General features: G+C 41.4%; 1 protein-coding gene across 1 annotated transcript in view; it reads left to right on the top strand.

The window, feature by feature from the left end:
• The first annotated feature begins 20,087 nt into the window (after window positions 1-20,087).
• The window catches only part of DNAJC1 (DnaJ heat shock protein family (Hsp40) member C1), a 113,311-nt gene continuing 107,911 nt past the window's right edge, over window positions 20,088-25,487 (top strand). Inside the window, exon 1 of the mRNA XM_040591264.1 lies at window positions 20,088-20,534. Coding sequence (XP_040447198.1) covers window positions 20,361-20,534 — 174 coding nt within the window. The 5' untranslated portion in view covers window positions 20,088-20,360. The remainder of the gene's footprint in view (window positions 20,535-25,487) is intronic.

Genomic DNA, 25,487 nt, shown 5'->3' with positions numbered 1-25,487 from the left:
GTGATGAAGACAAATCACTGAAAGTTAGGTCTAAACTTGTTTGTGGGAAGAAGAGGTAAAGCACCACAGGGTTTAGTGGAGCTGCTCCTACTGACACAAGGAATAAATCTGGAAAAAATTGGTTTAGTTTTGAAGTTCTATGCTTTCATTAATTTTAATTAGAATTTTAATTTCTTTAGCACCATGGACCTGTCTCTGGATTTCAAGAGCAGTTCATGAGACTGTATCTCTGCAATCCCATAAGGCTCTATCAATAGGATTGTTGTGCTTTCTCCAACAAGATTATAAGCACTCATTTGCTTTCAGCAGAAGTTTTACCAAGCATCTATTCATATCGTAATGGATTATTGACATAACACAGCAGACTGTTATGAAGTATTCCACTATGTGTAATTAGAGTGTATTTAATCTGCATAATAAAAATCCATATGAACAGTTGTTGTCATTCATGCCCAAAAGCTGCTCATCTAAGTGAAGTATCTAGCTTGCCCCATAGATTTAGGGATAGAAAGCAGCACTTAGAAAAAAATCTCATCTAAATCAAGACTGTCAAAAAAGTGCTTTTACTCAGCAATCCAGATGTGGGCAATCTGATTTCTGCCCTTCACACCTCCCCCCCACCCCCCCACTCCCCCCCCCAAAAAAAAAAGAAAAAGAAAAAAAAAGAGGCATATAGACTTGAATGTTAGCTTCCACCTTTCATCTTAGATCATGTTTTTACAGTCATTTGGTAAGTATTTACTTTGTCATTCCTTGTGCCTTTGGTAGGATGCCAAGGCAGTATACAAGGATCTTGCTCAGGGTCCTTCTGCCAGGGCTGGGAGGAAGGGTGAGGCAGGTTCTCTGCACTGTGGGGCAATCCACCCACCCAGTGCTCCCACACCTGCATAATGGGTAGAAGGTCAGGCTAGCATCTGTATATCATTTAAAACCCACTAAGGTATGAAAAGTAGAGCCTAACTGGGAATATGAGTCGTTCATAGAGCACCACTGGATGCTTTGTAATGGGAGAATTTTAGGGTTAAAAAAAAGTGAGGGAAGAGAAGCTGTAACTGATAATGCAGCCTGATAATACTGGGAAAACCAGTAAGTAGGAGAAACATTTTATCCCTGTAGCCTGCTAGGGCTTCCTTCATGAAAGCTTTTACTAGATCAAAATTTGCAAAGAAAGCACTGCTAGCAGGAAAAAAGAGCTCAAAATATTTAATAAGATGTTTATTTATATTTTTTTCATTTCTTACTTCTTTTAATAAACATGTTTGTGATTTTTATTTTGCTAAGGAACCTCCTTGCGTTCAAAATTAGCCAAAACTGAAGGATATTAACTTTCATTGTAAAGAAAGGTTCTGTTCAACCACTGCCACTGCTTGTTATGTCGTGGTGAAAATCCATCTGTAAGTAGCCTGAAAACAGACAAATGAAATGAAAAAAACTCCCCATAGGTAAAACCTCAGCTATAATTTTCACATCAGCCTTTTACAGTCAGAATACAATAGAGCCATTTTGTGGTATAATAAAGAGTTGTTAGTTGTTCTTCTGGTGATTTAAAGCCCTAAAATTGTCAGCATAGTCTAGAATATTATCGTGCACAAAAGAAAACTACACTGCATAAATTCCATAGTAGCTTTTCATTTTGGCATCAAAATAATAAACTCAATTACTTAAGAAAAGGCATGTGTAGGGAGTGCAGTGGGCTGTCGTGGCATTCATGAACTGGTGTGTGTGTGTTGAATTATGCAGAAGTGTGGTTCACAATGAATTGAAAAAATTGTGCTGACACATGAAGATACTGCAACATTCAGGTGAGCAAGTCCTGTTAAGCAACTTTTAAGCACCTAGTGCAGAATTCTTACTTTTGTATCTAGAAATTAATGCTAAATGAATGGGTAGTAAGTTATTCTGGAATTGGCTCTAATTCTGGTATTTAACTTTTGAATGTTTGTCTTGACAACTTTAGCAATGTTCCTTAAATACAACTTCCAGCATGATGTGAATTTAGATGGTCAGACTTAAAAATTGCAGGTTCCTCCAGATCACAAGAACAAATGCACACATTTGTGGTTCTCAGCCAAGGAGATAGGATTTTGGGTTGTACTGTAATTTAAACCAAAGAATGTTAATTTTAGTGTACTCATAAAACACTTGTGGCTATCTTAGAAGAGTCCCAAGATGTGTTATCAACCCAGATATTATACAGAGCTTTCAAGAAACAGGATTCTGAATGTCTGAGTTTAAAAAAAAAAAGGCAAATGCGATAAGAAATATGTTGAAAGACATTCTAAATCCCTTCATCAGAGGGAAAGAGATAAAAATAATAACACTCAGTAGCTAAAAAATACAATCTGTGGAAATCTTAATGAAGCCTAATGACTCATGTGAGCTGCATTGTTAAATTTACTACCCCCATTTTACAGCTAAGAAAAAAGAAATATGAAAGTGAACACTAATATTTTCATCTTTTGGGTGTATTAAATTTTGCAACTTAATCCATATTCTTACATGCTAGTGAAAGAGGGAATAACTGAGTTCTTATTGCAAATGAAAATTAAACTATCACATAAGGGGGGAGAAATATGCAGGGGAGAAAGACCCCCATTCTGTCAGGCAGCAAATGATTAGTGACCCTAACAGGGGTTGTTTGAAAGCAGGATGCTGAAAGCTTTAGAAGGCCAGCCACCTGTATGTCTTTCCCCTCTGAAAGAAAAATGTGTATTTCAGAAGTTCTCAGTCAATGTCAGTTTGGTCTTCTCCATTTTATGCAGCCTGCACTTGAACCCTCATAGAGCAAGTAAGCATCCATTGGGTTTTATTTTGTGTGTTGTTCTGCACATAGTTTTGTCCTGTGAGCTGATCATCCTTTGGCTTCTTTACAGTCTTTTGTACTTTGGAATTTGTGAATTCAGAATCTTACTCATTTTCTTCATTCTTTTCCATCAGAAGCTGTGGATATCTCCTACCCTTCTGCAGTCTGTGTGTGACAAAGACCATCTCTATGACACAATACTGCCTTTTGAACCCCTACTTTGCTGTTACGTATTTTATATATATACATATAAAACATGCTGTCTTGTGGTTGCTTAAATATACTTTACCATAATGATTTTATTATATTTGTAAGGAACTTGCATTTCCACAGGTTTTAATAGAGTGGTTACATAACCAGGTGGTCCTACTGATTTCTGTTAGGTATTTCAGCAGATGACAACCTTAGTTTCGAGAATTCTGCTTTGTAACTTCATTAAGCTAAATAGAGGTCACAGCTCCAAGGAGTTTTTTGAGATCACCTTTTCACAATTTTGATACAATTTTCTAATCAATGAAGATTACAATGTGAAAATGTGTAAAGTTGGTTGATTAGCATTGATAACATGCAGCTGTGGCCTTGCCTCAGAGGCAGTGGGTTGGTTGACATGGACAATGTGCAGCTGTAGCTCGTTCCTGCTAAGTAGTTAAATAGCCCTGAGGATGGTGGGAGAGAGGGTTGGATTGAGGAGGAGTGGTGTGGTCTGGCTTCTGGAGGAAGAAGAAACAGCACAGGCAGTAGAATCTGACTGACAGTAAAAGTCTTGTTGAGGCCTGATAGCTTGCTTGTGCTGCAACAGTTGGTGCCCTGTGTCAGGCTGACTGAGGTGGACTGTGTCTACGGTAATTGATGCCCAGCATAGCTGAGACAAGCAGGAGAACCTGCAACCCATAACAACTCCTGTGAGAGGTGAGCCGTTGACAACTAATTGATATGGGTGTATTGCAATATTTGTTGTCCATCTTAATGCAAATTGCAACTAAAATGCTATGCTCAGCATTTTGGTCTTCAGCATTAGGTTCTGGTCTGTCCTTTTCTTTTTCTTTGGTATACTTTACCAATATTTTTATGATCATATTGTGACTATGTTTTTTGTCAATTTGCTGTGAATTGGGCTTTCTCTTTGAATACCTATCTACGTATGTCTTTACGCTATCATATACTGATAAGGAAGCAAAATGATCCACGTAGGAGATGCACAAATCCAGCCCCATCCTCATTCCAGGCCTTCAGTTTTAAAGGATTTTGTGGCCCCACCTTAATAGCCCATTTGATCTGGAGCAAGACCCCAGATCTTTGTTTAAAGAGCTGTACGTAAATAATTATTTATAAAAATAGCTTCTTTACAGAATCTATATATGCATACATAGATGTGTATATATATGTATGCATATGTAAATATTATGAAATGTAGATTTATTATGCCATATAAATATGTACATTCTATGTATGTATATATGCTCAATTTTACAGCTTCTTTTTGCCCCAAATTTCACCAGCTGTTCTCTGCTTCCTTTATTTCTCATAGGCTGCTGGACTTTCCCCTGAGGAGCCTGTTTTTCTGCTTCTGATGGCTGCTGTTGTCTTAACTGTCCTACAGAAATGCATATGCCTAGCAAGATGTTCAAAGCTGGATTCAAGTCCTGGACATGAGGGGATCAATGGTGTTATGTCTGAGAACAGTTAAGGAGGAAATGGGAAGGTCTGACTAAGTCTAACAGCCTGGAGGACGAACTGTCCAGCTGACAGCTCTTGGATCGGTTCATGTTTCTACAACTGGAAAGAAAAAACAAGCTTTTGACAGACAGGCTCTTAAGATGTCATTTGGTGACATGTAGGTGGGTCTTCACGGTTAGCTCAAGCCACATCTTCCAAGACTTCCTAGTTTGGAACAGCAACTCATGAGACTGTCCAGAACAGCCATGACTCTCACATGGTTGAGATCCACAATGGTACTCACTTTGTTCCTTCCAGACTCATTTGCAGAGAGGTCCTTGTATGTGACACTGATTTTATCTTCAAATAGCTTCTGTTCATGTCCTAGGATTTACCAGCTTCCTTTGTAAAGTGACTTGGCTGTTGATTTGACAGCATTTACCTTCATAACTTGAGCGAGCATTCCTTCACACTGAAAGTCCTTCAGAAGAGAAATCGGAAGTCTCAGCTCATAAGCTCTTCCTCATTTTTCCTGGGAGTCCAGAAGGCTTTTCTCTCTTTTATTAAATATTCCTGGAAGAACTCGTAACTCCAAAGCAAAAGCACAGGGCAAAGATCATGGGGTTCTTCTATACTGTCCTTCTGAAACAATTCTGCTTCCACAGTGTCCTTAAAGACAAAAGTGCAGACTAAAAGTCTCTCACTCATTTTTATGATCAGGGAGCTGTGTTATTGCATTACTCCTCCACCCTAACGTGGCCAGAGGAGTTCTGTGTGGACCTAGACTGGTTTGTTCCTTGTATAGACCAAACCCCTTCAATCTGTCATTAATGTAGGTCTTCCTTTGACTAATATGGATACTTCTTTTCCCTTTAAAGAAGTCCAGTGAATTGGCTTCGAGAATACCCTCGACCACCAGCCAGAGGATGAGCCCCATGCCTTCAGTGTCTACAGGACGTACCAGCCTTTCTGCCCTGGAGCTGGCTGGCATCTAGCGTTCTTGTTGGATGGTTTCTTGATCTATTTTTTTTTTTTTTCAGTTAGAGGATGTTCTGGTTTTGGCTGGGATAGTTAATTTTCTTTTTAGTAGCTGGTTTTGCCAAAAGAGTGCTGTGTTTTGGATTTGGTGTGAGAACAGTGTTGATAGAACACTGGTGTTTTTAGTTATTCCTGGGTGATGTTTATACCAAGTCAGGGATTTTTCAGTTTCTCAGGCCCTGCCAGTGAGAGGGCTGGAGGGGCACGGGAAACTAGGAGGGGACACAGCCAGGGCAGCTGACCTGAACTGGCCAAAGGGATATTCCATACCACAGAACATCATGCTTTGTATATAAACTGGGGGCCAGGGGGGTTGGCCGGGACCTGCCGATCATTACTTGGGCACTGGCCAGGCACCAGTCAGTGGGTGGTGAGCACTGTGTTGTGCATCACTTGCTTTGCTTTTCTCCCTTCCCTTTGGATTTCATTCCTCTCCCCTTCTCCCTCCTTTTTATTAGAACTTCTATTATTATTCTTGTTGTTTTAGTTTTATGTCAATTATTAAATTGTTCTTATCTCAACCCTAGTTTTACATTCCGTTCCCATTCTCCTCCCCAACCCTCTGGGTGAGGGGGAGTGAGCGAGCAGCTGTGTGGTGCTTCGTTACCGGCCAGGGTTAAACCATGACAGAGGAGTATGCCTTCCCAGAAACTTTTTTCATGACCATAGTCATCCAGTAGGTAAGAATATATGACTGTAGTGATTCTTCCATGGCCTAAGGTAGTTTTTTCTCCAGTACTCTTAAGCTTTTGGTACAGTTGCCTAAAACACTGCTTTTCAATGCCAAGACCTCCTAATGCAGAGCTTGCCTTCAGTCCACAGTAGGCGATGGCTCTCTGGATGACACTTCACCTGTTTACACTGGTTGGTGATAACCTGGTAAACAACAGTGCAGATTTCAGTGGCCACATGCAGCAAGTGTGGTGGTGTATGATGATTTACAGGACAGAACTTTTTGATCAGCTTGTTTGAAATGTCCTTGACAGTCATACCCACATTGTGTTAACAAGTAGAGGGTTTTCCCCTGGGGTTCGCTGAATATTTTTGAAACTGCCCAAAGTTTCTTCCCGTCACAGGCTTGCTCCTTGTTGCCTTGTTAGCTTGTGTTTATACCTTTGATATGAAACCTTCCAAATCTTGTTCCATTCTTCATTTCTCAGTGAAATCAGCCTTGCAGTTATTTCAGTCTGGAGAATAAAAGGAGATGGAAGCTTTTAGAAACAGGCTCCTGTATACTGCCTCTTTTAGAGTTTACCCTCTGTACTCGTAAATACCTTCCTAAGTAGTGTCAGAATTCTCTTAGTTGGGAGAGTGACTTCTGTCAGCTGTTCTTAAGCTATGTGCTTCCAGTGCTGAACTGTCTGGCATAACTTTGATATAGTCTCTTGCACAAAGACAAAAATTACCTAGCTATCAGTGCTTGGTTATAGTTACGCTGATGGTATGAGTGACATTCAACCACATAACTCAAAAAGAGTTACAGATAAGCTACCTTTCCTATGTTACTTCTATATTCAATTATCCACTTCATTATGTTCTGCTTCCTCTTTATGTGTTTGCCTTCTGCACTTGCATTTTAATTCAGTATTTGCTTTATTATCTACTATCTGACGTTTTTAGTCCTAAAAGATAGTGCTTCATTTCTGAAACAAATCTGCAAATCTTCATTTTTCTGGATTGTCTTGACTTGCAGTTCACATTCACCACAGAACAACTCCTGAGATTAACTTTTCTTGTTTGTATTCCACACAACTATATCTTAACTCCAAAAGTCTTGCTGTAACTTCAAATATAGTAGTACTTGTGTGTTGTGTCCAACTGTAACTGGTATGTACTTTTTGTATTCAAAGTGATAATCCAGTCTTTGCATGTAGCAGTCTTCAGCAAAATTTCTGCTACAATTCATTCTTTCTAGCTCTTCTTTGCTGCTTTTTTTCAGCTCTAGTCTGCAGACTTTTGCAGGATTGTTTTACTTCTTACAAACGTAATGGATTTGCCCAAAGACTCCCTTGGTCTACATTTTATTTCAAACCTTTGTGCAATCTTTTGTACAACTTCTTACAAATCCACTCTGTATTTTGTGGACTTCTCTATAGAGTCTTCACTTTCATTTTGCAATTGCATCACTTCATGGATTTACTGTTTAATACATACAAAACATCATGCATCTCCTTTTTGTTTTCTTACAGGACACTGATTCCTCTTCAGCTTTACCTTACTGTAACTGAAGAGTACTCTTTAGTGCTGTAACAGCTGTCTTGTTCTCACTTGCACGTAGGCTATGCATCTAATCTAATACACCTGACTACAAGTATTTTTTAGGCTACTGTTTAATCTTCTGGGGAAGAGAAAAAAATCTTGCCCTGCTTTCCTTCAATTTTCTAGTGTATTTCTGAAAAGTTAGAGACATAGAGAAACCAGTAATGACTATACTAAGATACCTTTTACTTACATAAGTAGAAGAAAAGATAGCATCTATTCTGTTGCTGGTACTACATTGTCTTCTGAGGTGGCAGTGAAACAGAACTCCAAATCAGGATTTAGAAGTACCATAAGTCATTATTGTCACTAAAGAGAGGCTAATGCTGGGGAAAGATTCACATGTTCTACTTGATCAGCTGGATGGCACGGACTGAGTGTAGCAAGATCTAATTCAAACAAGAATGCCTCTTAAAAGTGTTTTTTACCATGAGTGTTATATAATGTTCATAGGTGTTATGTACTTAAAACTCTCTGAAGTTAAATGAGGATGGAATGAAATGGTATATTTATGCACCAAATTTAAAAGACCAAGGTTAAAAATTGGCTTGTAATGACTTACTATTTAGAAGCTCTTACATTTAGTTAAGTTATTCAATGTTATTTCCTATGGAGATATTCCAGAAAACTGCTTTCAGTTCTGGAATGACTGATCTCCTAACTGAGTGAAACTTGGCAAGCCTCAGATCTACAAGAAGCACAAAGAGTACAGGTATGATAGCAAACTATAAAAAAAGATTTAATTAAATACTGTATTTCTAAAGTTATTGTAGCTGAGAAACCACCATTTTCTTTCACTTATTGTTCAGGAAAAAGGCAAAATTTAACCAGAAAACAATAAGGTCCAGTTTGCTCATTCCTTAGCTGCAAAATCCTTTTTCCAAAATAAATCTTTATGCTGCTTCTCTCTCCTTGTAACGAATGTTTTGATGACTTGCTGGCAAAAATGAAAACAGGAAGAAAGACAATAGTTTGTGAAGAGCCTTTTCACTTGGGAAATATTACTTTATGACAGATTATGCTACAGCTACTATAACTCCAAATATAATACAAAAAGAAAGCAACAATGTAAGTGCCTCCCCAGGTATTTCATGGTAATTACAGCTTTCTGACTGAGAGAGCTGATGGCTAATGGCAATTTAGATATTTAAACTGACCAGTTTGTCTCTCCTTTTAGGTCAAGATTACTCTATTAACAGGCATGTAGAGTGACAGCATATTCAAGATCTTTTTTTGGAGGGAGGTGCAGTTTCAGGAGACAGCCTTCAAAAATATGGGTAAAAGAGTGATAGAATCAACTATATGATAACTGAGGTGTATTTAAATGAGAGCCAGAAGAGTACTGTGACTACCATTTACAGCTTACCTTGGCTGCTGTTGCTGTTCTGTACAGTTCTCAATAAGGAGGAGGTGGTGTGTCTATTTGTCCTGAACATACTATAGTTGTCCTATACTAAAAAATGTTCACTGAATATTCTTTTCCATGAGGCAAATTTTTTAATATAAATGAACAGATTATCTTCAGCAGTGAGCCACGGACTGAAATTTTAGAAAGCTGACTACAACAGTATTTAACATTTTTTTATAAAGACACACTGAAATTCCACTTCAGGAGGGACCCACTGTTGCACTTGGCCTCTTTCCAGATTAGTTTTGTTTTCAGTATTCCTGTACTCTAAAAAGACTGCAGATGTGACAGGATTTTGGCACAACCAGGAAGTGCTACAGTTATGGAAGCACCACCATTTGCGGGAATTTTAGTCCTCTGTCCAGTGAGAACAGGAAAAGTAGTGTGGAGAGTGGGAGCAAAGTCTGTTACTGGTCCTGAACATGGGCCACAGCTGGGGCAAGGTAGCTTGCTCTTAACTGCAGAAAGGCTGAGGTTGTATTTTTTAATACTCCTGGGAAACCAGACACTGACAGTCACAAATAAGTAAAAATCACTCAAAATCAAAACAGAGACCAAAACCCCACAGTTAATCTCTTAAGCAGAAAACCTTGTTATTTTTTTCCCCTCTTGTGTTTGAATGTACTGCATTCTTTGACGTAAAACTTAAGCACAACACTTGGACAGGATTGTTCCTATACCTGCTGTGAGCTACAGCATCTAGAGGGCTCTTCCCAGTCTGTCAGCTGTTCAGAGGGCAAGTGGCCACAGATGCATCTCTGCTCTGGCTTGTTTTTTCACTGCCAGAGTACTTGATCCATTCTCAGGTGGACCTGCTGACAGAACAGGCTGGTTTTTTGCCCCAAAGTCCAGTTCTTTAAAAAGAAAAGCTACTTTGTTAAAGGAAAGTTGGATGGTAGTGTAGGAATTTTGGCCAGAACTTGTTCATTATAGGTTGCCTTTGGAAGGCTACTAAATATTTGTTCCTAAGCTGGATGGCCTAAATCAGGTTGTTTGGTGTTGTGTGTTTGTGGTTTTTTGTGTGTGTGTTTGTTTTGTGGTTTTTTTTTTTTATTCCTGGAAATGTCAGCAGGAGACATTTGTTGTATCAGGACAGCAAAAGGGGCCCCATCTCTGGGTGCCACCCTGCTTGTGGGTGTGCCAACAGAGGACAAATATGCCCAAGTCCCATCTCCATAGCAGATGCTGAGGCTGGAGCGGGTGCCAGGCTGAGTGAGCAGCTGGGGAACATGGAGGGGCTGGGGTGGATGAGGAGCAGGAGGGAAAGCAGGCTGTGCAGAGCAGTGGGGTGAGGTGCTAGGAAGGGGGAGCATGGCTACAGGGAGCTGCTGGTGGTCTCTAAAGCTGAAGGGCAGGCAGGATGTCAGTTCCATGCTATCAGGAGCTCCCCACAGGCAAACCTCTCACCACACAGTGCAGGGAAGAACAGGCACCATGCCTTTCCTTAGCTAGGTTTGACAGACACCCCTCGTAATGCAGCGCATCGCCACGGAAGTTCTGCATCCTGTATGATTGTCATGTAGGAGACAAGCTCTCCTGGACGTTTATAGCAATTAGCCTCACAACTGCAGCTCATGTGGACGTGCTCAGTTTGTCAGCTTCACCTGTCATGTATGTATGATTTGCTGTGCATGCACAATAGTGTGCGCATGCAATGCAGTTAACTGGGGCTGTCTTGGCTTTATGCTTATGATCTTGAGCCCTGTGTTTGATAGGACCACAATCATTGATGGCTGGTGGCACGTAAATTATCAGTCACTGACATGCAAGTTGTGGGAGGGCAGCCTGCACCCAGCAGGAGATACTGCAGAGAGAATTCCTTTTGCCCTTTCCTCTAACATGCTGCAAGAATAAATCACCTACTCTGCTCTAAATGGTGCTTAAGTGATATAATGGAGTCCTTTTGCTGGCCTGTAGACAGAGATAACAGCACTTTGATCTAGCATTGATTAAAACTCTGCTAGTCTCATGTTTGTTTACTGTTTTAAAATAAATATTTTACAACAGAAAGTTGAAAACCTGAATTTGAATATAAAAGCAAATCTGGACTATATGGAATAAGGACAAGAGGGCTGTTTTTCAACACTAAGATTTGTATTCAAGGATATCCTAAAGGCGTACAAGGGACTTTGAAATCAAAATCCTTAATATTTGCAGGATATAAGAGTGTTGGAACTTACATTATGGGTCAGAAAAGAAGAAAATATTTGTCTGGCCTCTGCAATACAAATGAAAAAATTAGTGGATCTGTGATTTACCTATTACAGGTGGTTGCTTTTCCTAGTTTTCACAGATAGTTTTGATTTTGGGAGGATTGTCATGCTACTGACAAGCTATTAAATATAGTAATTTTTGTCTTGTAACTTTTTTATACTTTGTGCTGAACATATGACTCAGTAGTACGGCCTGCATAAACACGTGGGCCCAGATAACACCGCTGTGCAAGCTCCTACTGTGCTCTGAAAACTACCGGCTCAGCCTGCCAGTGACTGAGAATATATACTAGGAACATCCACTAAGTGATTTCTTCCTGTACATGCCACATGGAGAAGTCAATATTTATACCTCACACTTGAAAGAATTCATTAAATAAATATATTTTGCTAAATAACACTCTATATTACATATTCCTTGTCTAATATTTGTCCACAGAAGAAGTATGTTATGCGAATTGAATGCCTGGTTAAGAAGTAGTAAATGAGTACAACATATTTAATATTTATTTGGTAGCAGAACACAGTAGACACAGGGGAGGTGAGAGAGAATGCAAATACAGGAGGAAGAAAAAGTCAGTAAAGGGCATAGACAGAACATGAAATATTTCTATGTGACTAGAGTGATTCTGAGAAAAGTAAGCAGTGAGACAAATGCAGATATTTGGAATTTAGAATTTAAAAGTGAAATATTTTAAGTAACAAATAACATTTAAGGAGGACTGTAAATTACTTTTCACAGCAGATGTGCTTTGTCTGAAAATATTCAAGAGAATTCCAGAGGTGATCCACTTCTCTAAGGTCTGGATAATTTGGGTTCTTTGTGTTTAGGGCACCTTTTATCTTCAGGGACAGGTTCTTGGTATGATAAATCTGGTTTTACTTTTCTATTGTTTTTGTCTGTGATGTAGTGAGTGAAATTCATACCACAGCAAAATCTAATAACAACAACAAAACCCCCATGTTGTTGAGAGTTGTTAAAACTCTGCTAAAGGCTACTTACTGGAGAGGTTAGTTATGGAGAAATTGGACTGGTTAATGGGAGTTTGTGAGAAATTATATTGTAGAATTTTGGCAAACTGCGTGCTTTGACCAGTAATCTGTTTTTCTCAAAATAAGGTTTTGCACTTGTAATGAAAGTAATATGTTCTGCTCTATTTTCTGAAATATATTCCTTGAGAACAAATGGAAGTCACAACTGTACAGGTAGAGGAAGGATTTTGGCAATTTATGTTACGATTTGAAGAAAACTCAAATATAATCTATCAGCAGCAAGATGCTGTGATATGTTTAACACTGAACTGTTAATTTTATAAAAGCAAGTGACTGCAAGAAGTGAATATATCTCTACTTGACATCATATAAATGTAAGAAAATGTGTATCAAACATTACAATGCTCATTTAAGCAGATATGTGTTTGCATGTGTAGCTGTGGGTAGGATTTAAAAGTGTCCTTTTGGTATATATAATCCAACCTCATTTCCTTATATTGGTTTCTAGCTATGTACTTTTTCTGCTGTGTGTGTAATTGTGGTTATCAAATGCAGACTGGCCTTCCTAGGAATTTCTTTTTGGTATCTGTATAGACTGGAATTCCTCTGACATCAATGGATTTTTTCCCAATCACAATTAAGTGCACTGTTATATTTCATATGGAATTTGAAGAGTTTTTACAGGATCCTTCTTAGAAAGACATGTGTACACACATACATCACATTGATGGTCTTCATATGTTTAGTTAGGTCCGCTGTTTTTGCACTATATAACCACAGTCTGCCAACTTTGTTAATGCAAGTCTGAAATGTGAAAACCACGGAACTTGAAATTTAACTTTCTTTTATAAAGAAAACATTTTGAACATCCTGAGCAAATTTCAGAGTATTATCCTAAACTTTGAATGGACAGCAATTTACTACAAAAAAAAAAAAACTAAAAAAATCTATGGTACAGAAACATCAGTCTTGAGTAAATGTTGTCGCTTATGCTCATCTCTCATAGCTTTTCATTCACTCTGAGTAAAGTCAGTCCTTTTATTGAAATGACACCCCACAAACCAAATGGTGTCCATGATTAATTCCTACATACGTTTGCTGTAGCAAGCTCTTCCGTTGTACTGTTGGTATGTTGTGCTTCTGGTTGCACAGTCTCTCTGTGCATGGTCATAATTCTAGTAATTTGTTTTATGGTGACGTGGGATTTGCCAGACTTTCTCTTCTCCAACATTTTATGGTGCTAGTATCTTCCTTTCTTGGGAAGGCACCTTAGCAAATGTTACAAATGTACATACCTACCATGTTAATGAACTGGAGAGGAGTGTTATGTACTGACCAATGGGATTGTATCACCTTTATAACAATAAACAAATTCTCTGATGATATTTAAACTTGCTCTTTTCATTTGCCAAATCAAATTCTTTTTTTTTTTTTTTTTTTTTTTTAATTATTCCTAACATCAGCTCCTCTGTGGCAAAGCAACAAATACAAGGATGGACCAATCAGGAACAAAAGAGCACTGTAAGCATTGTGCAGGGAATTAAAATCAACAGGACCAGAAAGATTCTGTGATTCTCTAAGTGTTAGGAGAGTGGTTGCAGTACTGAATTACTATTGTTACCTTATTTAGTGCCTAGATGGTTCTCGTTTTTCCTGTACAAGATGAAGCACAGTGTGGGACCTGATAGAAGCATGGTGAAACCACGTGCACAAAGAGGACCGCAGCAGCTCTCACGTAGCAGCCATCTTGTATCACCTCTTCATGGTCCTCCAGTTTGCACTCCCAGCTATTGTCTTAATGTCAGAGCAGTCGAAGCTGGAAAAAATGGTAAAGATGTCCCTCTGGTGTATTTTTAGGTCTCCACACTTTTTTTTTAAATCACATCTGCGATTACTGTGAAGCAGAAAAGGACCTCGGAAGGGTCATGTAGCTATGAAACCGATATAAAATGTTCTCTCCGGAGAAATAGTTCTTTGCCCCCTGGTGGTGAACTAATTTTGAGAAATACTACAAAACACTTTCAGGAAAATTTACTTGAAATTAAAGAGAGATACCAATTGCTTCATTGAATACAAGTAAAAGTAAACTGCTAGGCAATACTTAATGTGTCAAACATAATTAAGAAAAATCCTGTTATGCACAAACTCCATCAATCTTTGATAGTCACTGCAGAATAGAACAAAAGGAATCAACATCACGGAAAACTGTATGAGACCTTCAACATTTCAAAATCGTGTTTCTTCATTTGTTTTCGAAGGGTTAACACAAATGTCTTCAGAACATAGTGTAGCCTTGAGAATCCCTGATTTCCAGTGTTCTGACATCATGGACTGTGGGAATTATATTCATCTGTACAGCATCTTTAGATCTGCCCCTCTCTGGAGATTAGTAACGTCGTCCATACGGTGACAGCTCTCATTCTGGGGAACTAGACTAACATTCCCTGGATAAAAACTTTAAAAGAGCTGTACATATTTCTAAAACTTGTCTAGAGGTTTTCAGCTTGCCTATATTGAGCATCTCCATATGTGAGTACATAGAGTACTAGGATGTTGTTCTTGGAATAGTAATAACAAAATTGAGATTGGAAATCATCCACTTGCAGTTTAAGCCACAGATCATTTTGAAAGGTGTCAAGAATACATTGTTTAAAAAGATGACATAAGTCTTCTAATCACTGATTTTGTTTCGTCTTTTAATTCTTGTGCCTCCTAAACTTCTGCCTAAAAGAGTGCTTCCCCGTGTCGATGTTCTTCTTTGGAAAAATACATATTAAAATATAGTGACAGACTACTGTCATGTCATACAGCAAAACATTATGCATTTATGCTGGAGAAAGGCCATTTATAATGGTCAAGGCTTTCATACATTGGCTTTATACTGTTAGGATATGGCTGATATTCTGAAGATGAAACCCCTTTTCCTGTCCCACAGAATGTGAGTTATCTTGTACAGTGTTAATGTGGCTTCAGGTAGTTTTTCAGTTTGGAAAAGAGTATCACAGGGTATTGCATGCTCAGTAGGGAGGGACTGATTGGTTTTTGGCACTAATGATGTAACATGAGGAGGAAAAAAAAAAAAAAGAGTAATTAGTAAAAGAGAGGACTGAGCTGCCCAGAGGAGGCACATATTACCTATTTCCTAAATAATATTCTTTCATGTCTGATGGACCATAATAGCTTTCTGGTTTTAGCTGCATTACTTTTCCTTCTCTTTCCATTCCCACATTTCTTTCTCATTATTTTGACTTATGTCAATTCTAAGGTAACAACAGCTGGTCTATGCAAATGGCATATTTCTTACAAATCTTTCAGTGGGCAGGTTTGCTCTAAAGTGATCCTGTCCCCCCATCTTTTCCCCTGCCACGCTGGATGTTACCTTCCCCTGGTCTCTGGACCATTCATCTGTTTGTGTGGCTCTAAACTGTAATTGTGAAATGATGTGGCTTTAAAAAAAGATCCCTTAAAAAGGCAATAACCAGACTACTTGCCTATTGGGATGGCGCACTACAGGAGCCCTCGGAGCAACGTTACTGCCGCCTTGCTGGCCGCTTTTGCAGGAGAACACTCTCTTTCCCGTGCAAGTCCTCAAATGTTCCTGCCAGCTGTGAAACAAAATTCCTGCCTCCGCTCTGCTTAGCCTCACTGCTCAGGGAACAGCTCGCTTTCAGCTCTCGGGGTGTAGTTATACAAAGGTTTTTTTCCAATGGGAAAGCCAGTTTAAGCCAGGCAGTTTCCTGCCTGTGCTGCCCTCTTGTTCTTGCTCCTTCATCACAGTTTGCTGTCCCCTCGATTGTGCGAATGCAGCTGTTTGTGGGCTGTGTTGTAAATTGGATCACTGAAGTAAATCTGAGGGTTTGTGTGCGTGTGTGTATATATGTGTGTGTGAGCAGCTTTTTTTTTTTTAAAAAAAACAACTGGATCATTTCAGTCATTTGATTTATAATGTGGCCCACAAAGAGTTGAATTAGCACAGTTGAGGAGGCAGCAAACAGTGGCGCAGAAGTGGGAACAAGCCCCTGGGCTGGGGGGAGGGTGCAGGAAACTCTTAAGCCAGCTTTGTTAACAGAGAAAACTACTGTCACTGTATAAAATCATGCAGAGCACCTAAACGGAACAGCTGGAGTAGAAAACTGGTATAGACTGCAGAGCAGTCAGGCTCTTGTATTGCTGGAGATAAGGCTTTATCTTTAGGAAGAAAAGGGGTGGTCCCTTAATAAGCTCTTTCCCCTAGATGTCTTCTATTCATTTGAGACATCAAAATCGCAGGCTGTTTAGCTATTCAGAATATGATCATGCGAATCCTACTGGGCTTATGAAGCATGTTGGTCTTTCAGTGCTGTTAAAAACGCTAATAATAACTGGTTCATGCCTCGGGCCTTGGGTGCTACTGTCAGTTAGCATCAGAACAGAGATTTATTTAAACAAATAATTTCTGTAGATGCTTCTTTCCCTTATGGTTTGCAAAGGAGAGATTCGTGACCGACAGGACCTGGTTCAGTGATACCTGCCTGCGTGTGCTGACAAACTCGGGGCAGAGAAAGAAAATGCCATCCTTGCCTTCATAGTTCTCCATATTCTTAAAGGAGCTGCCCAGCTGGGGAGACTACATACGGAATTAAAAACCTTTCTCTGATCCTCTAGCCATTTAAATGTCATGCCTGAGTCACAGAAAAAAATACTAATACCTTCCAACATGAGTAGTTTTAGATGGTAATGAAAAAGCTGTGTGTAATCCTCCTCCTTCTCTACCTTTGTGTAAGAGTTCACAGTGCTCAGATTTAAATCGTCGTCACTGGTCACCGAACTCACCAGTCTTTGCACGTGTCACTGGAAATTTCTCACCTATAGCACTGCAGGCTCATCGCAAAGGCAAGCGTTGCTGAATTTGATTACCTTTTGTTTGTATTTTAAGGCTTTCTCTGAAACCAGGAGAGAGAACTGACTTTTAACTGATTTATTTTATATTGTGGAAGCCTAGTGTGACTCAGATTAACTGAAAGTATTGGAGAAGGGTCAAGGACTCTAATGACTCACCAAGAAAAAATAAATTCTCGCGACTTTAAAGAGGAAAACAGAAGAATGAGAAGATAATAATGTGTCATTATTATGGTGGTGCTTATAGCATTTTAATAGCATTTTTAGCATTTTCTTCCCAAAATTTCAGTATTTATTCTGGAGTACAGAATTATTTTAATGGAAACATTTAAACTAATCTCATAGTCTAGAATTAAAATTCTTTTTTAGAAATGTTACATGTAGTATCAGACTTTTTCTTCTAATGGTTTAAAGAGCAGAATAAATATGAGTATTCAAATTTCCCACATTGTTAAAACCAATTGGAATAATTTAAGTATGCTGACTGAAACGTAAGATATCTCTTAAATATGTATTTTAAATAATCATAATCCCATTATCATTAGTGCCTTTTTTTCTCCTATTATTCTTTCTAAATTCACATTCCTCTTGACTGAAAGAAATCATGATTTATCTGAAGAATTCTGAGATGTTTCTTTCAAAATAGCTATCATCTGCTGTTGTTCTTATAAGTATTGAAGCCATAAGCTACCTGCGATTGGTGCTCAGTGTTGGGACAGTTTTTCCTAGTCTCGGTGGAACAAAATAAATCAACTGCTTTTATCAGGTTTTTCTTGAAGGCTGTTTTAACAGTTTCAGCAAGAGCAGCCAGAGGTGGATTCTGGAAGGAGTCATTCTTCGTAACAAATGCTGAATGATGAAAAATAGGATCAAAATAACAAATGCTTCTCTTTGAGGTTGATCATTGCACTAGATCAACTTAACTAACGAGGCTTAAAAGCTAATGAGGTAAGCGGAAGTAGATAAAGAAAATACAGAATGAGTCAGAAGGGAAGGAGAATTTGGAAAGGATCTATTAAGGGGAATGGAGTATTGTTAATTTCACATTTTAAAAAATCTTTAACCTGATTTAAAAACAATACTACCTTACTGAACTCTTCATTTTGCCCTGGTTCCTGAGGGTACTTTGCATCTTTAAACTTCGTTCTACAACCTTATGAGTAGGTTAACTTTTTGAATCCAAAGCTGCTATTTTTGTGCAATAAAGCTTGTGGCTTGAAAGCAAGGAGAATGTAGATAGACCAGGCAACAAAGGGAATCTATGCTCTGAATATTGGTGTGCAAACCAGAACAGATTAAGAAAATAAGGATAAGGGAAGAAACTGATCTATGCCAGGGTCAGTTACTCCAGCAAAACAAAGCAGCTGATAAATTAGTAACCCATGACTTTTGCTCTACTTTGTCATTCTCTAGAAAAGGATTTTTTTTGGCTCTGCCATCAAGTGAGAGAAGCATTTTTTTAAATGATCAGAATAAACAATTAAGCACTCCTTTTTGAGAAGGGTGAATTAAAAAGTTTACATCAGACACTGTTGGTTAAATTATCATTTCCTGGCAAATGGGTTTACATGTCTTTTCAGAAAACAGAGCCAGAGGCAGAATCATGATACTAACAGCCCAGTGGGCATGCATATGGGATATGGAAACATGAGTTTAAATATCAAGCTAATTAATATTTAAATAGTTTATACAAAAGGGAATAGTTTCAATAGAAGGGAATACCTAAGACTACTCTATACTTTATGAGTTGGAAAATTGCTAATGGTTATGTCGGTTCAAGTCCTTCCTCTGAATTAAGCAGAGTGTATTTTAAAGCCACATCTTGCTATTCCCACAGAGTATCCAAGGCAGTGCTCTACTGTACAGGGATTTTGTAAATGGTGCCTAGTTCCTCTTAAGTGAATTCAGGTGCATATAAGATTGGCATTTGGGATCTTATTTTATATTGGAAAAACTATTTTCAGAACTTGATTTGGTTCATGGGTATTTTTGGGATGAGGGAGACTGTCTTTTCTTAAGGAGAAGGTTCTCACAGGGAACTATTAACCAGGCCTCGTTTCAAGAGAGATGAAGCAGATGGGGTGTTCCAAGGAACCTGACCATACCACAGGAAAGTGATTTAATGTTCATAGTCTGTATTGTTAAGCCATTAAGCCTCCATCTAATTTCTCACCTAGCATTCATGCTTGACATTAATTTAAGCAAGGGAAGAACGGAAGGTCCAGGGACAACAGCTTAAAAATCGAGTTGACGTTGACAATAAGCTGGAGTGATTTTAGAGTGAAACAGGTTACAATAACCAAGCCTGCCCTTAAGGGATTAATAAATCCAATGCATCCCTGAGGGGCAGGCTGTGCGCGGGGCAGAGCAGGCCCCCGCCGCTGTCACCCCACACCCCTCCGGCGCTGCTGACCACGAGAGCGGCCCTGGCCACGGGGCGGGGGCCAGCGGCCGCCCCCACCAGCACCCCCCCGTTCGGCTGAGGGAGGGCTGCTCGGGGCGGGGGGCGCAGGGCCCCCTCCCGGCCGCCGGGGGAGGGGTGTGTGTGTGTGGGAATCACCCTCGGGGGTTAACCCCGGGCGGGGCGGGGCCGAGGGGGCTGCGGCAGCCCCGGGGAAGGGCGCGGGCGCTGCGCGGCGCCAGCAGGCGGAGGCGGGCGGGCAGGCTGCGGGCGGCGGCGGGAGGAGGCGGCCGGCGGGAGGAGGGGGGGAAGGGCCGGCGGGCGGCGCGGCGCGGGGCGGGCGGCGCGGGGCGGGGCAGGCGGGCGGGCGCGCGAACAGAGCCGGCTGCGCAGAGAGAGCTCGCGCCAGGGCCCCGCGAGCCGCTGTCACGCCCCCGCGCGCGCGGCTGGCCCCGGGCACCCCCTCGCCCTTCCCCCGCAGCCCCTCGACTGCGCGAGCGCCAGCCGTTGCCGGGGTACGCAACGTCACGGCCTGCGGAGGCGGCGATTGGCCAGGCGGGGAGCGCTCCCCCGCCCCCCGTGGGACTCGCCGCCGGCGGGGCCGGGCCTGTCTCCTTCCCCCTCAGTGCGGAGCCGCCGCCGGGCCGTGCGCGGCCTCCGTGGCGCCTCCCCGGCCACGTCCTCGCCGCCGCTGTCGCCGGGGCGGGGGTCATGGGCTGCCCGCCGTCCGCGCCGCGCCTCCGGCTGCTGCCGCTCCTCCGGCTGCTGCCGCTCCTGGCGCTGGTGGCGCCCCGCGCCCGCGGCTGGGACAGCGGCGACCTGGAGCTCTTCGACCTGGTGGAGGAGGTGCCGCGGAACTTCTACGACTTCCTGGGGGTGCAGCAGGTGAGCGAGGGACAGGGCCCCCGCCCGCCGCCCGCGGGCGCTGAGGCGCGCCTCCCCCGCCGCCCCCTGCCCCGATCCCTTCCCGCGGGCACGGGCCTCGCCTGTCACCGCCGTCCCTGCCGCCGCCGAACATGGCTGGCTGGCCCCCGCCCCGCTGCCCGGCTGCTCCCGGCGGCACACGGGCGCTGGGCACGCCGCCGGCCCCTCGCCTTCCGTCTCGCTCGGCGCTGTCACCCGCCTCATGCCCTGGCACGCGTGCGGCTGCCCCGCTCTGTCGCCGCGGTGCGGGCCCCCTCCCGTGCCCCGCTCCCGGGGCTCAGGGCAAGGCTCCTGTCCCTTCCCCAGCTGCTCCCTTCCCTCTCTCTGTAGCAGCTCCGCTCTCCTTCGAGTACTGTTTGTTTTTCTATCCTTCTGGACCCACCGTACATTAACCCTCCTTTTACCACTGCACCTTCTTGCATTCCTACTGCCTGTTGCTCTATTTTTTTCTCCAAATGCATTTACAGCTACACAGAAATACCTTGTGGGCTTCTTCCACTTCACAGATATATGCTGGGTATCACTGTTTCTCATCTTTCCCTCGTTCTGCACAGCTGCTGGTTCCTTATCTTCTTAAGATTGTGCATTGCCATGTGTTGCGGCTCCTGTTTTCTCTCACGCATGCCATGTGGTAGACTGTGACCCTTTGCTATGGTAATGGCTTGTAGATAGTTATATTTGTTTACTTTCCCTGTATCTTGGTTATTGTGCATGGTTTTCACCTCTGTTTGCTAGGCAACACTTGAAGATTATCTTAAAGCATTTACTCTGCACCTCTGGTTAATTTTCATGCACATGTAGTCCAGACAGGCACTACTGTTCCAAACACTTTCATCCCGTTTTAGATGTTGTTGCTGGCTTCACTGCCACTTGGCATCTCCAACTTGTATCACTTGTCCAGGCTCCCACTTGATGGCTGCCTTCATCTCTAGATGCTCTGCTCTCTGTGTGTCTGATCTTGCTTGATCTCTCTTCCTGCATCTTATCAGTTGTCTTTTTGTCTTTTTTTTTTTTTTTTTTACCCCAGTTGGGATTCCTGTCCTGAATAAATATGCAGTTCTTTATGATCTGCTACTTCACCCAGAGTCACCAAAAGACATTTTGTTCTTTGTCTCCTAGCACCTCTACATTCTGATGAGTGATCCTGCTATTTGAATGGTTTCCCTGACAACCTTAAAGTTTATCCTGAAGTAGTTTTTGAGAATAATAGCTGTATTTTCAAGTACTTTTCATTAGGGCCATGTCTGCAAAGAGAGGGAAGGTGACTGCAATATGCAAGGGTCCTATTTTGGAAACTGCTGGGTGCAGCTGTTAATGGTAGTTGTGGGGTTCTGACTCAGTTTCATCTTTCTTGTACTCCTTTTCAAGCATCTGGTGTTAAATACTAGGGAATACCATCACACATACAGCACAGAAAACACTGCTACCCAATTTTCATGAGCGTAAAAATCTAGGTTTTATTTCCTCAAAGGCAATTTTAGTGTTATGTAACCTAGGAATATAACATTTTGTTTCAGTTGGTGATGTTCAGATATGGTATCCAGCTCTTTGTTAGTAGCTTTCACAATCCTTTTTTTCTAGGGCTCAGTCTGTGCCTTGTGCAGTATGTTTGGCAAAATATAGTGGTACTTTTGGCAAGCAAATGTCCTGCTAGTTCACACTTCTACTGTACTTCTAATCTTAATGGAGAACTTGAATCACTTGCAGTGTGTGAGCAGGGAAAAGTTGGTGAAACTGCAACACAAATGAAATGAAGTTTTGTCAGTTAAAAGTATATGCTGGTCACTCATAATGTCGTTATAGTCAAGACTTTAGGTGAAATTGTATTGAATGCTTTGCACATGCAGCAGAATATACCTGTGAGTACAGTGATGGAATATATAGTGTTGAAGTTGAGCTTCAGTAGAAGTTTGTAAGCGTTGGAAGATGCTGTGTAGGTTTACAGGTTCTTCCACGCTATATCCTTTTTTCCTGCTGCTTGCTTCTCCAGCTCTAACCTATACCTGGAGCTTCAAAGAAGATACTGAAGCACAGGGTTCTGACTTGCAGTGACAGCTGCAGCCATTTAAGTTACCAAATGAGAAGAGTAACTGGTCTTGTAACAGGGTCAATGGAAGTGCCAAATTTCAGGTGTGCTGTATCCTGCCTTGAATGTCTTAACACAAAGCTGCTTTTTACCGCGATGTCTCTATGTGCTGTTGGCACATAGTTTTAGTTGGAATGCCTTTGAATAAAATGCTGTGATTAACTTTTTGTAGTTCTGGTGCTTGCAGTTTTATTTCCTGTGCTCGGCTATTTTTCTTGGCATTTTAGCACAACAGGGACAGTATGCGTAACAATAGCCTTTGGACATGACTCTTGCATTCATCGAAGCTTGCTTTCTCCTACTCCTCCCCTCCACATTCCTCTTGGTGTCCATTGCCTGGTATTGTGTCCTGATAATCACTTCTTCATGTACTTCAGGGGGAGGGAGTACTTCTCCCTTATGCAGGATGTAACTTATGTGTCTGAGAGGTGGATGCTCAACTGTGTTTGTTAATGGTAGTATATCAGGGCTGCCAGATTTCTTCTAAACATGTCATCTTGTGTTTTGAAAAAATATAGGGAATGACTCCAATGCTTCCTTAAGACATTAAAGCAGCTCTTAGGTTTTGTTGGGAAAATTTGATACTGGCTGCTTGTTGAATGTCATACATGATGTCAGAAGCTGATGTTGACCTCAGTTGACAAGGTGCAGAAGGCATTGTGGGAGGTTCTGTAGCTCTCTAGCGTGCTTTGATGAAACCTCTGGCTGCTGGATTTTTTCCTGGAATTGGAAAGGAATGATCTTGTTTTGTTGCTACTCTATGCTTGCAAGAGTAAGGGTTTTGTCTTTTCAAGGGTCTTGTGGAAGCCTCCTGGCGTTGTCAATTAACTGTCATCCAGCACTGGCAGGGTGTTAGGTTTGAAGCTGCTGTAGTGTTTTCCAATATTGGTGGCTGAGATAGAGCATGATCTAATGAAAGTGATTTTTGTTGTGAATATGGAATGACAGAGGAAGAGTAAGATTGTGACTGTCTCGACTGTTAGAATAACTGTCAGCGCTTGGCTTCAGGGAGGGGTTGGCTGAGAAATGTGCAGGTTGTCACAGAATGGTTGAGGTTGGAAGGAATCTCTGGAGGTTATCTTGTCCAACCTCAAAGTGTTAGGGCTGAGAACCGAGATTAAGAAGTATGTGATTTTTATATAAGGACGCGATCTATCTATTTGTTAATCTGTCTGATCTAATGGTAACAGCGTATATAAGTTTTGCATTGTTGTTACTATTGCTGTTCTGAAGAATTTGGGAATTGCTCTGCTTTCCTGTTTCTTTGATGGTTCTTAAATTGGTGATGTGATTAACTTGAATGGCTCATTTAAAACATTGCTGTTCTCAAGAAATTTGACCTAGCAGAATGGGGAGATAAGAACCTTTGGCTTAAGGAGAGATTACATTTCGATGTCCCCAGGTGGTTACTGAAGAAAGTAGAATCATAAACTCCTGACAGATCAGATAAAATAATAATTTCAGTAATCACTTTAGTATAGCCAGTTTGAAACTGACAAGGGCATCAGGACCAAAGAGTATTCATCCGAAAAACTCATGTGAAGCAGCAGAATTAAACCAGAGGCTATGCAGACTCAGTTAATAAAATTGCCCTGTTAACCTGAGAATGAGAACATGTGAATGTGATGTCAACTTTTTGGAAAAAATCCAGGAAGATCTGGGGAGCTACAAGCTTGTATGGTGGACAAACTGATCAGGTTAATTTCATTGTCTCTGGCAGCTTTCAGTTGCTGATACCTGCATAAATTTGATATGCTCTGGATGAATCAACTTGGCATCAGTTGAACCTGTGGAACTTCTTGCCAAAATACGCTTTTGGTTAGAACTGTTTATATGGCTTCAAGGGGGATTACCTGCTCCTCTACTCTTTTTGGCTTGTAGTAAGGAAGGCACTACAGGCCTCTGGATGTCTTCTGAAACTTTGTGTTAGGGTTCTTGGATACAAGGGATCCGATCAAGAAATTTTTAGGAAACATTTGTGAATATGTGTTAAAATGCAAGAGCTGCATTGCTAGAATTGGCCAGTGCAGAGTAGTATGTTATATATTGGTTAGGATCAAGGAATTTCTGAATAAGGCTTTGGTGTCTACTGGTAATAAGGTAAGGGAACAGGTTTGAATTAACAGTTCTGCTAGGTCTGTGCAGTGTATGAAAGCAAATGCAGAAAGTTTCTCCAAGTGCCCTTTGATGTAGTAGAAGAGGCCCTGGGAGCTCAGGTTCCTGAAGGAGGGTTACCACATTGGTGGTTGTTGCTGGCCAACACTGTGGATAAATATATAACCCCTCAAAAATATTGAGAGAGATGTTATCTTCAGTATTGGCTTATGCCTTCCTTGTGGCACATGATACTTATTTTGAACCAAGCTCTAATGCATTTGTGCGGCTTTACTGTAGAGGGCTAAGAGCACTGGATTTGTGTCATTGCTAGATGATGGGTTTGCTAGATGCTGCTGCAGTACAAAGTCAGAACTGCATGTACAGAATCTGAGTTTGGTCCTGCAGCCTGTGAGACACTGGTATGTTAGCAACTCCAAGAAACTGCAAGATGTGAAAACCAAGGAGTCAGGTTTCTTTGGCTGCAGGAAGCCTTTCTAGATGAGCTGGACATATTGAGCTAATAGGTGCCTTTCAAGAACACTGGAACAGAGGAGCTGTGTGTACCTTGGCAAGTAGCAGGGTCTGACAGAGTTGCGTCTGTAGAATGTAATGTCTGGTGGTGTCCATACTGTTTGCATTTCATGGGTTTTGTTGTTGTTGAACTAAATCCAGGCTGGCTGCATCGACTAAATGCCCGATTGTGTTCCAGTGTGCTGTTTGCGCTCCTGGTT

The sequence above is a fragment of the Falco naumanni genome, chromosome 4 (genome assembly GCF_017639655.2).
Source record: "Falco naumanni isolate bFalNau1 chromosome 4, bFalNau1.pat, whole genome shotgun sequence".
Classification (NCBI taxonomy): domain Eukaryota; kingdom Metazoa; phylum Chordata; class Aves; order Falconiformes; family Falconidae; genus Falco; species Falco naumanni.
This window is presented reverse-complemented; position numbering and strand designations above follow the sequence as displayed.